Here is a 14833-nt window from a genome sequence, read left to right as displayed (position 1 = left end):
GTGAAACAATATAATTATTTCAAGATAAATTTGATCCTTACCCATCTTAAGTTCGCGTCCATTCACGTACCACTCGAATCTCAAATTAGGATCACCGACAGGAACAACCCTGCACTCGTATCTTGCCAGTTGACCTTCCCAAAGTTCCGTGGGACCAGTCAACAGCTGCGTGAAAATTGGTTTGTCGAACGTTTTCTCCGGTTCTTCCGGACGCTGCGGCTTGTCAGCCTCAAGCTGTGCAATCTTGCGTTGCGCTTCAGGGTGTTGCGTGTCCATTTGGATACTAGCCTTGCTTCGTATCTTCATCGAAGCAGTCGTGACTGCTTCACCAAGAGCATTGGTGGCACGACACATGTATACACCCTCGTCTTCCTCTCTCACATGACTAATGTCCAACGATACATATCCGAAGTCGTGAACTTTCGTGATTCTCGAGCTGGTTTCAAGCGGGATCTCGTTTCTGAACCATTCCACCTTCATTGTAGGATCGCCTACAGGGATTAATCTGCATTCGAAGTGAGCGGTGTGTCCCTCGGGAATCGCGTCAATGTTTTGCAACGGTTGAGTGAAGACTGGCCTCTGCCTAGTCTGTGGTTCCGGCACTTCCGGTCTCTTCCACGGTTGCTGCGATTCCAACTCGCGGATCTTGTCCAGACCTTCGGGTCTTTGCGAGTCGAGAATGATGTTGTCTCGAGGAATAACTTTTAGTTCTATCGAGGAGACACATTGGCCAAGTGCGTTGATCGCTCGCACAGAATATTGTCCTGCGTCTTCGGGTACCGCGTGGCCGATGTCCAGAGCCACGTACCCGAAGTCGAACGTCACGTGGAACCTAGACGCCGATGGTAACGGCTTGCCATTGTGGAAGAACTCGATACGTAGGTTGGCGTCGTGAAGGGGCTCGATTTGACACTCGAAGTGAGCTGTTTGCCCTTCATATACTTCAGTGGTACCCTGAACATAAACTCATATCATAAATATTTATTTCGCATAAAAACCCGTGGTTTACTAATAATATTAATATCTAATCATTAATTTAATGTGTAATATTTAAACAAACTTACCCTGAGTTCGGTAACGAATCTGGGCGGTGTAACTGGTGGTTCTTCAACTTCTAAACGTGCTGGGCGACCTTGAGCCTCGAGCTCACGAATCTTCTCGAGGCCATCAGGATGCTGAGTATCTAAGAGAATGCTGCGGCGAGCTAAAAAAGATATTAAACGTCACCAATAATCCCATCAGTAACAAATCAAGTAAATTACGATCGGTATTAACCAAAGAGTTTATTCTTCTTTTAACGCGAACACAATGCACATCCTTAATAATTTCTAACGCGTATAATCCCACAGGGATCCGGACCTTCGAACGTGACACGACGATTAACGTTACGAAATTTCAATTTTCTACATTTATCACAAAATTCTCGTTTCTTATCATTAAAGTACAACTCTGATTTTATTCTCGTTGGGAAATACGTTTCGTCTTTGGGACACCTCTTGGAATAATGATTAGCTGCGCTTTTGCAACGATATCTCTCACAGACACAATTTTTATTCGGTCCCATAATTTGTTCGTTACATCCAGATGATGTCACGGAAAATGAAGTGAATTTGGGCTTGGGATAAGGCAAACTTCTTGGGAAAAATTGCTGTGGTTCTTCGTTTTCGTGACATTTCATTCTGTGGATTATTGTGGGAGGTTTCAGGGGCAGGAATCGAGGTGGGGAGTACCCTGGGTATTTTGCTAGGAATTAAAAAGTACTCCGTTCAAAAATATAAAATCATCGATGGAAACGAAAATAGATGGTAAATGAATTTCTAAATTGGAGCATGTTACTTACAGCCAACTTTGATGGTGCAGGTGTTGACAGCCTCGCCAGCCAAATTGGTAGCCTTGCACATGTAAGTACCTGAGTCTTCAGCATAAGTGTAGAGAATATCAAGTGCCACATAACCGAAGTCATGAGTTTTGCGGAACCGATGTCCCGTTTTCACGGCCTTTCCATTTACGAACCTAATTCAGAATTAAATTCACTCAAATACCAATCAATAAAACATAATAAATTAAAACTTTCATTAATAATATTGTTATAAATTTATATAATTATATTAACTTCATATTAATAATAATAATATTATAAACAGGACAAATTTGATTAGATCTAACTCGTGTTAAACAAACTTACCATTCGATCTTCAAATTCGGATCGTTGATTGGTTCGACGCGGCATTCCAAGTGAGCGTGTTCACCTTCCTTTAGATGATCCAGGTTGTTCAACGGCGTTAAGAATACGGGCTTCTGGTGGACGACCTCCTTTTCAACCTCTTGTTTCACCTCTACGGTTTCTAATTCGCGGATCTTCTGCAAACGCTGAGCGTCTAGCGTATCGAGGTAGAGGCCTTGTTTCGCTGTTCAACATAAAAGGACAATTTTTTTATTCTGATTTTTTTTAACTTATAAATTTGGACATCGCTTGAAAGGTTATAATTTATTTTATAACAAACGAGACTGTCAGATGTCTAAAATTAATTCATAGTTTAATAAGGACGTGAAACAATTTTTCTGAATTGTGTATATACTTTTTTAATTATTGCCTGGAGTTTATCTTGACAAGAACGTAATAATAATTAGTTCAGTCAAATTTAATTATTAATAACAGTATAAAAAATAGAATAAGTGTTTTCATGGTATCGTGTTTGTTTCTTAAAGTTATATTTGTAAATTTTTAATTGCAAAATGGACTCACAGTCGACGCTGATGACGCAAGTAGTTACAGCCTCGCCGACAGCGTTTCTGGCCTTGCACATGTAAGTTCCGGAGTCCTCCGGGTAGGCATAGAGGATATCGAGGGCAACGTAGCCAAAATCGTAGGTGGTCTTGAACTTGTGACCCTGAGGGATAGGTCTGCCATCCCTGAACCATTCGACCACCATGGTGGGATCGTTCACAGGCGTCAGAGTCGCTTCCAGATGAGCGCTCTTCCCTTCGGGCAGGTGTTCTATGTTCTTCAACGGGCGACCGAACTTCGGCTTCTCGGCGATGATCAAATCGTCGTCCTGCACGCGTTTATAGCGCGAATCGTCCTCCAAATATTGAATCTTCTTCAGAGCGCTTTCGTGCTGCGTATCGCGAATAATCGAGGCGCGAGCTGTAACGTGGCATGCTTTCAATTATCAACTTCTTCTTACCAAATGTGTTGCACTTGGAGGACAGAAGGGAATCTACATAACTCACGGTAAATAAAAGATAAAAAAAAGAACATAGGAATATAACAATCGGGGAGACAACTAAACACCAAAAGGTTCGTCATTCGCTCTGTGTGTATACAATTTTACAAAGCGGAACTACGTATTGAAGCCACGGACATCTAGAAGCGTTGGAAAACAAGGTATCTAGGTGACACAAAGTGCTTTACATCCACCTGCTGTCCCCGTGCGCTCGTAGAAAGTATCGATCTTATAAGATAATTTTCCAATTACATCTCCCACGATAATTAAGAAATTAACTCAAAGGAATCTATGTTAATCATGAATTTAATCAATTCTTCCTATTTTCTTAATAATTTTCTAAATCAAATGTTTAAAAATTATCTCATCGCTCTGAACGATACTTCTACTCGAATTCCCTCGACTTACGCAAACTTTCCCAGGTTTTCCACCTCCAACTACTTACACTTCACGTCAAGATTAATCGAGCTCTTCGCCGATCCCAGCCTATTGGTGGCCTGGCAGGTATAGGTGCCAGAGTCCTCGGCATATACAGTGAGCACGTCCAACGCAGCGAATCCAAAGTCGCAGGTGGTTCTGTACCTGTGGCCAGTTGACAGAGGCTTGCCATTGTGGAACCACTCGACCTTCATGGTCGGGTCCGGATAGGGTTCGATGCGGCACTCATAATGTGCGCTTTGACCCTCGACCAGATGGGTAGGTCCGTTCAATTGGACGGTAAACGATGGTTTCTCCGTGACCACAATCTCCTCCTCCTCGTGCCGTTGATACTTGCTGGTGTCCTCGAGCGCCTGGATTTTCTGCAGCGCGCCCTCGTGCTGCGACTCGAATTGCAGGGCCGCCTTGGCTGTGTTTGGGGAACAGGTTTGTCAATGTGTTGTAAGAGTGTCATGAATTGCGGTGATACGGTTTAGGTGGAAGGTGGTAATAAGAGTTAAGCGTTCATTCGTGGTATTTATTGATAAATTAAGACTCATTCCACGCCAAATCGGTCATCTTACTTCGATGTCAGGAATCTTTTTTTAAATTTCGGAGAAAAATTCAATTGAAGGTATAAAATGTCAATAAATACCAAAAGTGTTTCGTATAAAAAAAAGTATAAAAATATTAATGTTTCTGTTACAATCATGGCTACGTGTTATGAAGTATGTAAAAAAATTTCGGTCTCCTGCGTTTCGTCTTTATCAAAATCTATAAAAAATATTCTACTTCGCAAAAAAAAGTACGTTGCACACAAAGTACAAAAAAAGGAAGTTCTACTTTTAAGCAGCCGTATCTACACGATTTGGAAGCTGATCCATGGCTTACGAGAAGCGATTACTGGAAATCGAAGCTTCAAAGTAAATGTTATAGTTAGACTGCGGATTTTTATGCAAAATAAATTATTTACGGTATCAGTTTAAAAAATGTGTTTCAAATAAAAATTTCTTTTCTTTACGCATTATACGCAGTATTTGTATTTTTTGTACACTCAAGTTCCTCGTAAATGCATAAAATCCGCAGTCTAGTCATAGTTGTACTTACATTGGACGAAGAGCGTTGCCGATGTCACTGCTTCTCCCAAGTCGTTCCTCGCGCGGCAAGTGTACGTGCCAGAGTCCTCAGGATTCACGTATTTCATATTCAGAGCGACGTAACCGAAATCGTGCATCGTCGTCACGCGATTCGCTGCCAGCAGAAGATTAATTTAAATACACTGCCGGTAGAAATTTTCTTAATAACAGTGATTCTGATAGGATTTTTAAAAGAGACGTCAAATGATTTCTTTAAGTTCCATTTACTTACATATGTTTAAAATCCTTTGAATTTTGTAATGCGTAACAGAAGTAGATTATAAAATTAATATGAAATGCGAATCAGAAGTAGATTATAAAATCAATATGAAATGCGAGTTATTGTTAAGTAAAAAAAATATTCAATTCAGGAGAATTGAAATGTTCCGATTAAAACTATAAATAAATTGAAACTCACAAGCTGCTATCGGGACTCCATTTCGCAGCCACTCAACTTTCAGCTTGGAATCGCCGACGGGGATCACACGAGCTTCGAAGTGAGCCGCTTGATTTTCGGCGACTCTCAGATCCTTGATAGGCATAGTGAAGACTGGAGCTTGAGTAACTATTTCCTCCGTCGTGGTCTTACGCTGGTATCGAGAAGTGTCTTCCAGATAATGAATTCGCTGAAGAGTCTCTTCATTCTGAGTTTCCGTGTAAATCGACTTTTTCGCTATTCCAAACAAAATTGTAAATAATTATAAACAATGAATATTTATATTATATATTAGGTTGTCTTGAAAATTTCTTCCGATGTTTGTGCTCCCTTTAAATTTTCTATACTCAGACCTATCTTAATCCACCCCATCAAAAATCGTAACGAAATTTTCGGACAACCCATAGTAAGTTTTTCTAAGAAACCAGACACTATTCTCTAATAATTTATGTCGTGAGTGAAACGAAGTATTTTAAAATTGATTAGAAATTTAGACTTACAATGCACAACCGCAGTTGCAGAGGTGATCGCCTCTCCAATAATATTCTTCGCGCGACAGGTATAAGTGCCAGAATCTTCAGGATAGGCGTACATAATATCCAAAGCAACGAAGCCAAAGCTGTTCGTTTCGACAAATCTAGATCCAGCTTTAACAGGTTTGTTATTATGGAACCATTCGACTTTCATTGTTGCATCGGAAACGGGGATCAATCTGCATTCGAAGTGAGCTCTCTGGCCCTCCTTGATCTCTACATTATTTAAGGAGGTGGTGAAGATCGGTGCCTGTGTGGTTGTTTCTTCTATATCTTCACGTCGTTGGTATTTAGTACGATCTTCCAAATAGTGGATGCGTTCGAGGCCAAGCTCGTTCTGCGTGTCGGTCAAGACCTGCGCTGTCGAACGACAGGTCAATGTGCAAGACACTTCGTCACTTCCAACAAGATTGACGGCGCGACATGTATAGGTTCCAGAGTCCTCGGCGATTAGGTCGATGACGTCCAGAGCGACGTAACCGAAGTCGTGTATCGGACGGAATCGATGTCCTGATTGGAAATTAAATATATTTATAATAATTATAAATTTATTATTAATTAATTATATAAATAATATCGAGACCTAATTTTTAAGGCTATAGATAATGTGAAAAGACTCTGATTGATAATAAATAAGTTTAAGATAATTACCTATTGTGACTGGACGGCCGTTTTTGTACCACTCAACCTTCAGGTTGGAGTCAGTCACGGGTTCTAATTTGCATTCAAAGTGAGCGTATTGTCCTTCACGAAGATTCTCCTGGTTCTTCGGTGCGGTGATAAATCTCGGTTTAACGTTGACTACTTCGTCGACCAATTCGCGTCTCTTATATCTGGACGCATCCTCCAGATACTGTATCCGTTCCAAACCCTCAGGATGCTGTGATTCCAACAACAGATCCTTCTTTGCATGTACTCGCACTGAGCAGGAAGTGACAGCTTCACCCAGTTGATTTCTCGCTTGGCATGTATACACGCCCGAGTCGTCAGGATAAACACCAAGGATATCGAGTGCCACGTAGTCGAACTCATAGGATGGTCTGAATCTGTGGCCAGTCTTCACTGGTCTACCATTGACGAACCATTCGACTTTCATGGTGGCATCGCCGACTGGTTGAAGGCGACATTCGAGATGGACATTCGTCAGTTCAACCGTTTCTGCGTTGTGCAAAGGTCGGGTAAATTGTGGCGGCTGCATCACTGTCACCTCTTCTTGTTGGGTTCTTCGATATCTACCGTTCAAACACATTAATATACATACAATATCATGATTGATCCGACAGTAAAATCGTGGAAATAAAAATTAAATATACAGTAAACAACAAAACTGTCAATGAATCGTGTCTGTAATTGTCTATAAATCAACACCTTTTAAAATTGAATAACTTTTTTTTTTAAATCGAACCAAACGATCGAAATTTTTGTTAGTATTTAGGTGTTAGTAGTTTATCAAATGATGTGTACAGAAAATTTTGAAAGAATTGAAATTAGTAGAAATTTCAAACAAAAAAGTGAAGATAGTTTTGTATATGGGCTTGTAATCAAAATTTGAACAATACATTTTGGACATTTATATGAGATCAGTATATGCTGAAGATTTCATAAAAAATGGCATGTTACCTTGAAGAGTCCTCGAGCATTTGAATCTGCTCAAGTGACTGCTCGTGCTGAGTTTCCGTGACGATATCAGATTTGCCAATGACTCGAACACAGGCTGAAGTATGAGCAGTGCCAAGGTGATTAGTGGCTCTCACAGTGTATTCACCAGAGTCCATAACCGTCGAGTGAACAATATCCAATGCGACGAAACCGAAATCGTAGTAAGTTCTGAATCTGGAGCCGACGGTGACCGGTCGACCGTTTTGGAACCACTCGACTCTCATCGTTGGATCGCCCATCGGTTCCAAACGGCACTCCAAATGGATGTTCTTGCCTTCGCTCACTGGTTTTGGATCGCTCAATGGTTGTACGAAGATCGGCTTTGATTTTGAAATTTCCTCGATGTGATATTGAGGCTCAACAAACTTTGATTCTTCCAAACGTTGTGTTTTCTCGTACGTAGCGCGGTGCATGCTGCTGGTGTCCACGCCCGAACGTGCTATAATTAAAATCGATTATTATTCATAGAAGTGATAAGACGAGAATCTGTGGAATATTATAGACTATTTTCTATTGCTATAAATTATTAATTAGACTGCAGATTTTTATGCAAAATAAAATATTTAGAAAATAGAATTGCATTATGAAATTTAGACACGGTTAAATTAAATGTCACAGCATCCATTTTGCTTCCAATATTTTTTATGATTTTGCATATTGAGTGCACTGTTCAAAATTCAGCACACTTATATATTTTGAAAGAGTATAAAAATCTGTAGTCTATTAATAATATTTTTTTTTTTTACTTACTTTCTATAACCATGGTGGCTGACAGTTGAGCTTGTCCAAGAGCATTTCTAGCAACCACAGTGTAAGTCCCAGCGTCTTCAGATCTGACCTGAAGAATGTCTATAGCCACATATCCAAAGTCGTGATAAGTTTGAATCCTATTGGCAGCAGTGATGGGTTTCCCATTATGGTACCATTCGATGGTCATGGTCAGATCGCTCTGTGGTTCGACGCGAGCTTCGAAGTGGGCACGCTGACCTTCGACGATCTTATTGGTACCCTTTAGGTTTCCTAAAAATCGTGGAGCCTGAATTACTCGCGTTTCTTCCTCTACTTGGCGCGAGTATCTGCTCGAATCTTCCAGAGTTTGAATCTTCTGAAGTCCAGTGGGATGTTGACTGTCGTAAATGACGTCGTTTTTGCTAATCACGCTCAGTTGAGCCGTTGTATGGGCCTCGCCCGCGCGGTTGTATGCGCGGCAGGTGTATATGCCGACGTCGTGGATCGTTACGTATTTTATGGTCAATGCCACATAGCCGAAGTTGAAGAATGTCGTGATCCGTGAACCTGGATAACAAGTTCATTTTTCGTATGATTATTTTTAATGCGATCGAATTATTTATGCGAGGGATGCTAATAAACTGTATTTTGCATTTTGGAGTTCTAAATTCTGGCTACTCACTTGCTTCTACAGGGCGTCCGTCCTTGAGCCATTCAACTCTCAGTTCGGAATCACCGACTGGCTCTAAACGAGCTTCGAAATGAGCATATCCGCCTTCTCGTATGCTGTTCTGATCCTTGATAGGGGATTTAAATTCCGGTGGGCTGGTCGGTTCAGGTTGCTCCTGTACGTATCTCAGGTGCAGCGCCTGTTGATAAGCTTCCAACTCCTCGGCAGCCTCGATGTACCTCTGTTGCTCGGGGATTCCTAAATCTGAAGTAACGCTTGTGCGTGCTGTGAAGTAAATGTTAATTTTTTTAGCGAGAATTCATGTTAATTATTTATTTATTTCTATACAGGTATAATATATTTAGTGTTCGACATAGACCTGCGGTTAATTTAGATTCGGCGAGTTAGATTCGAGCGTTAGGATTGAGTGATTAGAGTTTCAGTTACATGTATTTACCAAAGACACGGAGAGACGCGGAGCTGATAGCCTCTCCCAAGCGGTTCACAGCTCTAACAGTGTAAGAACCCGCATCTTCAGCTCGTAGGTGCAATATATTGAGCGAGACGTATCCGAAGTTGAAGATGGTTGTGATTCTTGAGCCTGAGTAGATTCAAACATGACGTTGTTTCATTTTCATATTTGTTTCTATTTTTAATAATTTAATTGCATAAATATGAAATTCTTGAATTGAAGGGGACTTACTAGCTGTGATCGGCCTGCCATCCTTGAACCACTCCACTTTCATCGTGGGGTCACTCACAGGGGTCAGTTGCGCCTCGAAATGGGCGTTACGTCCCTCCTGCAGTTCTCCTAGATCCTGGAGCGGTCGGATGAAGGCCGGCCGCTGTGAAGAGATATCCTCCACACTCTCCTGCCTTTGATATTTGCTGTAATCCTCGAGCTGTTGAATGTACTGGAGGCTGTCGGGGTGCTGACTAGCCTGTTCGATTGTTGCGCGAGCTGAAACAACAATCCATAATACACTAACTTTTATAATGACTTAGATAAAAAAATGATGAGGCAATTATCGGCTGTAAAAGTCATGATACTTTTAAAAAATGTTTGATTCTATAATGTTTTCTTAACGACTTACGCGTCACGCTGAGGGTAGCTCGAGATTCGGCGACTCCGGTTGAACTTACGACGCGGCATAAATATTCGCCGCTATCTTGAAGAACAATGCTAAGCAAATCGAGCGATATGAAGCCAAATCGGAAAATGGAAGTCGCCCGGGAACCTGTAATTTTCAAGTTAATTATAAAATCAAAATTCGATCAGACTCTAAGTTTCAGATACAAGAGTAGAGGGATTACTTACTTGCTTCGAGAGCTCTTCCATTGATGTACCACTCTACCCTCATGGTGGGATCGCCCACCGGTTCGATTCTGGCCTCGAAGTGAATACGTCCACCCTCGATCTGATGGACGTCCCTCAAAGGTATGATGAAACGTGGCGGTGGATAGACTCTGTCTTCCTCCGGTGGAGGCAGATACGGCTTGGCACGTTCCACATGTCTCAAGTAAATCACTTCGGGGCCAGGCGCTGGTCTATAAAGGTTCATATTATAATTGAATGTTCGTTTTTAATATACTTATGTATTATATTTAATTTAGCACGATCATTAATTTTTTAAAATACAAAAGGAATTGCTATTTTGATTTAATTTCCTACATTGACATACCGCAGTTAATTTATTACTCTAAACAAGAAATGAGCTCACTCTGGTTCGATGATTTTCGTCGGTCGGGGTAAATTCAGGCGTCTTGGTTCGGGGGCTACTCCCTTCGGTGTTTCCACGAATAGCCGTGCTCTGGTTGCCGTCGAGCCAGCCACGTTCTGCGCCGTGCACTGGTACCAGGCTGCATCCGACAGTTTCGCGTAGGGTATATCCAAACTCGAAGCTCCGCTTCCGTCCGTCGATATGCGAACGTCCGGTCCGGGTGTTAACGGCACTCCATCCTATTCCAAACAATTGATAAATTGAATTTTCGATTTACAGCATCAATTAAGCAATCTATAATGTTTGTTTCTTGTAATGTTCTACTAAAAATGTTTATATATTTAATTTATATGTATTCTTTTTATATGTAATCTTAGGCAAGTGAATAGAAATAGTAATGTGAGGAGAAATATAATAAATATATTAAGTGCGTTATATATTTATATACATATAAATATAATGAAAGCATAAAGAATTCTTTGAGAATTACCTTCTGCCAGCTGATACGGGGTACGGGAGTACCAACAGCGCGTGCCATGAAAACAACTGGTTCACCCTCCTTGACGGTAGCTGTGGTGAATCGTTCGACGAATTTGGGCGCGAGCACTTGTTCCTTTTCGATCACGTTCAAATTACACTGGAAGGATGTCTCTCCAGCCTTGTTCCTGGCAACGCAGGTCACCACGCCAGCATCGCTGCGGCTCACGTTCGTGATCATCAACGAGTTGTTCCCGGATTCGTTCACGAGGATCTTGTGGGTCAGGTCGTTGGCCACTTGCTGTCCGTTTATGTACCACGTCACCTCTGGGTACGGGCGACCCGTCACGCGACAATCAAACCTGTAAATCATTTTTTAAACATCACTCTATTATTCTCGAAATTATAATAAATAATTATGTGTGTCTACTTAATGAAAAATTGCAATTTCTTTTTATTTTTGTTACATGTTATTTAACTGATTTTATGTAAAATCGAACGAACCTAGTCATTTTTCCTTCGGTGGCATCGCGGTCGGTGCATGTGCGAACGAAATTCGGTGGTAGAACCTTTCCAGATTCATCGCCAGTTGTTTCTACTTGTTGCGGTTTGACCGTCTCCCGCTGAGTCTGATAAGCTTGATCTACCTGATCGGTAGACTCGATCGCCAAATACGCGGAGCTGACGGTGCAGCCTTGAGGGTTCTCAGAGAGTAGGGTATAATTTCCGCTGTCCTCCGGCAAAGCCATTCGGATTTTCAGGGTGGCTTGCTGATTCGAGTAGCTCGTCTCCACGCGTTGAGAATCGCGGATCCTCTGACCGTTTTTGAACCAAGTCAACTGAAATACAAAATTAAATATAAATTAACCAATGGTCCAAGTATTGAGAACTTCTTCAAAAATTCGATTTCATTTTTAATTCAATTTTCAATATTATGTTTACAATATTTGAAGTCAAGTACAATATTTAACCATGAAATCGTTATTTCACAATAATAGGTATTGTAGTTTTTTCATGACTGTTTACTAAATTGAAAGTAAAAAAACTTTCGACACTTACTCTTGGTTTTGGGTTACCCGAGATCTTCGCAGTGAAAACGGCATCGGATCCCTCGACGAGCTTCGAGCTTCTCGGTTTCTGTGTGATTTGCGGAGGTGCGACCGGTCCCAGGCTACGGTCTACCGTCGTCGAAATCTGCGCGTCGGATTCGCCCACGAAGCGGCGCGTAATCGACTCTCGATATTCGGTTTCGCGCAACAGTCTGTATTCGAAGGTGTCCACCTGAAAATTGATCATTCAATTTAAGTAAATAAACATTAACTCAAAATCAATATAAAGAAACAAACTTAAGACTTAAAAATATTTTTTAGAAATCCATTTATTACATATTATATGTAATATCATAAAAATGCATAAGAGAGTTGCAGATTTTTTAATTAATATTCCTAAATTTGAATCGACACTTTTATTTTTTAATTTAGGTTTAAGAATTCAGATTCATTAATTAAGAATTCAAATGCAATCATTAATTTGAATTTCGTCCAATTAAGCTATTTAAATAGTTGTAATTCCTAATTAGTCTAATCGAAATCAAACCGTGCGTTAATTGCCAATTAGTATTAAATTCAATTAAAAATTTAATCATTTAACTGCAATAGAATGAATGGAATAATTATCTTAGAGTTAATATATTAAAAGAAATTTCATATTTATATTTTAAACACATTCTTTGGTATACCAATGAGTAAACACGAATCATGTTATTATTTGACAAGAATCTTTTTCTTCATGTCTTCTAATAAATTTATAGATAATAGATTATACGAAGTGGATGGAGGAACGTACCTTGAAGTCTTCGATGCTGGTCGATGTTCCGTTAACGTAACTTCGTTTATCGATTGTTTGTTGATAACTACGTTGTTGGAAACTTTGAGTTCCTGTTTGGCTCTTCTGCTCAGTGGACTGAAAAGACTGCGCATATTCCTTTTTGAAACCTCCCAATTGTTGTTGCGGTGGTGGCCCGAATCCCTCTGGTTGGATGTAAACGGAGCAGATCGCTTCGCCTGAATAAGTAAAAATTATTCATATCTGTAAACTGTTATTACTAATTTGATTTTAGAATGCAGAACTCACCATACTGATTTTTAGCACTGCACGTGTATTCCCCCTCGTCTCCGGGGCCGATTTGATTTATCTGAAGCGTGACTGCGCCGGTCTTGTCGTCGTAGGACATTCGAAATTTCCATGATTCCAACAACGGTGCACCCTTGTGCGTCCAGGACACGTTCGGTTTCGGGTTACCTCGGACGCGACCCTCGAAAATCGCGTTCCCACCCTGCGCGAATCTGGCGTTCTTGAAGATCTGTTCGAAGACCGGCGGCGATGGATCACCGGGTCTGCCGGTAAATCTGTATACGAAATTTATGTACATACGTAGAATCGTCTATGCGAGCTATTAAGAAACAGGGCAATTTTAAACTAAGAGCGAAGAGGATGGCCACCGGAGGGGTTTTAGTTGGTAAAAATCCCACATCACCCTTCCTATTCTCTCTCCCCGCCCCCTCCAGGGTGGAAGGGTATCTTTGAAAAATTTTCCTACCGTTATCAAAAACAAAGTTAGGTACCAAAGTTAGGTTGTGTTTTGCTACAAAAATTGCGAGTTGCTACATCAATGTAAACATGACACATATAGATACTCACGTTGGTACCGTGGGCGTTGTCTGCATCACAATCTCCCCTTGAACTGCAACAAAAAGTATAGCAAAAACTTGATTTCAATTATTAACTCATTTAGATCATTAGCGCATATACACGCTCAATTTTGTTGTTATCGCAAGAGAATTAAGTATGGTATGATATTTTCTGATAGCTAGAAAATAAAAATGGAGGGTATTATTAAAAATAAAAGTAGTTCTGATTAGAGTGAAGAAGAACGAAGACGAATTATTGAAATAAGATCCGGCAGTGATGATACTGATAATAAATAATCATTGCCATCTAGGTTTATTGGACAATATTTTCTACTAATGATGCGAACGAAATGATTATCTATTACAAGACTTATGTCGTACGAAAAATTAGTTTTATTTCAATTTGCGCATGACAGGCTGGGAATTGTTCGAACGAAAGAAAAATGTGCAATCCTGTTGCTTGCTTATTTGAAGACTACGATTTCCACTTGCGGCGTATTCTCTACGAGTACATTTCCTCTCGTTCCTCTGAACTGGACCAGAACGGATCGAGGAAACGAACCGTTGACGCCGTTTTCTTCTCTGTCGTCGTCACGCGGCATGCCGATCGCGTAATTGAGTTAATTCTTTAGATTGAACACGTTGACGCAGGATACTTACTGTAATCTGATTCTGCTAATTGACATTTGGTGCTCTTTACATTCGAACATAAAGAAATCAAGTTTCTACTGATACGTTAATAGCAGATAAAGAATATGATAAATAATTCCAAAAAAAATACAAGATTATTTATCACTGCAATCTTTTAAGTGAAAATCTGAGTATCTTTTTCTTTTAGTAGAATGTCTGTAACTGAGAGAAAATATTTGTTTCTAGGGAAGGCAGATGAATATTTCAACATCGTTTGTATATTTAATAAAGACCAACTACATATTTCTTTATATTTTAGTCGATCGGTTCCCTTTCGTGCTCAACGTGTACGATAATTCAATTCGACTCTCCACATATACACACACACACATACACACATACAATTTTGAACGTATTCTGAAAATCGATCTACATCGATATCTACCAGTCCAACAATAACACATTTTAACTGTTAATAGTTTCACACCATAAGGATGTATTGGCTATA

At 40.3% G+C, this 14833-nt stretch overlaps 1 protein-coding gene across 1 annotated transcript in view; it reads right to left on the bottom strand.

Moving 5' to 3' along the window:
* sls (sallimus) overlaps positions 1 to 14833 on the bottom strand; it is a 110701-nt gene that overhangs the window by 88399 nt on the left and 7469 nt on the right. The window contains exons 2-25 of the mRNA XM_026810800.1: positions 13706 to 13748; positions 13139 to 13413; positions 12851 to 13068; positions 12065 to 12286; positions 11510 to 11844; positions 11019 to 11367; positions 10529 to 10767; positions 10126 to 10355; positions 9902 to 10045; positions 9511 to 9768; positions 9265 to 9408; positions 8820 to 9092; positions 8159 to 8704; positions 7370 to 7847; positions 6401 to 6981; positions 5717 to 6259; positions 5199 to 5453; positions 4752 to 4895; positions 3673 to 4074; positions 2747 to 3148; positions 2186 to 2408; positions 1841 to 2013; positions 1065 to 1204; positions 42 to 954 (exon numbers count right to left, since the gene is read on the bottom strand). Of these exons, the coding sequence (XP_026666601.1) occupies positions 42 to 954; positions 1065 to 1204; positions 1841 to 2013; positions 2186 to 2408; positions 2747 to 3148; positions 3673 to 4074; positions 4752 to 4895; positions 5199 to 5453; positions 5717 to 6259; positions 6401 to 6981; positions 7370 to 7847; positions 8159 to 8704; positions 8820 to 9092; positions 9265 to 9408; positions 9511 to 9768; positions 9902 to 10045; positions 10126 to 10355; positions 10529 to 10767; positions 11019 to 11367; positions 11510 to 11844; positions 12065 to 12286; positions 12851 to 13068; positions 13139 to 13413; positions 13706 to 13748 (7530 nt within the window). The remainder of the gene's footprint in view (positions 1 to 41; positions 955 to 1064; positions 1205 to 1840; positions 2014 to 2185; positions 2409 to 2746; positions 3149 to 3672; positions 4075 to 4751; positions 4896 to 5198; positions 5454 to 5716; positions 6260 to 6400; positions 6982 to 7369; positions 7848 to 8158; positions 8705 to 8819; positions 9093 to 9264; positions 9409 to 9510; positions 9769 to 9901; positions 10046 to 10125; positions 10356 to 10528; positions 10768 to 11018; positions 11368 to 11509; positions 11845 to 12064; positions 12287 to 12850; positions 13069 to 13138; positions 13414 to 13705; positions 13749 to 14833) is intronic.

The sequence above is a fragment of the Ceratina calcarata genome, unplaced genomic scaffold (genome assembly GCF_001652005.2).
Source record: "Ceratina calcarata isolate Rehan_Ccalc_2016 unplaced genomic scaffold, ASM165200v1 scaffold110.2, whole genome shotgun sequence".
Lineage (NCBI taxonomy): Eukaryota > Metazoa > Arthropoda > Insecta > Hymenoptera > Apidae > Ceratina > Ceratina calcarata.
The sequence above is the reverse complement of the archived record's forward strand: the minus strand, read 5'-3'. Positions and strand labels throughout refer to the sequence as shown.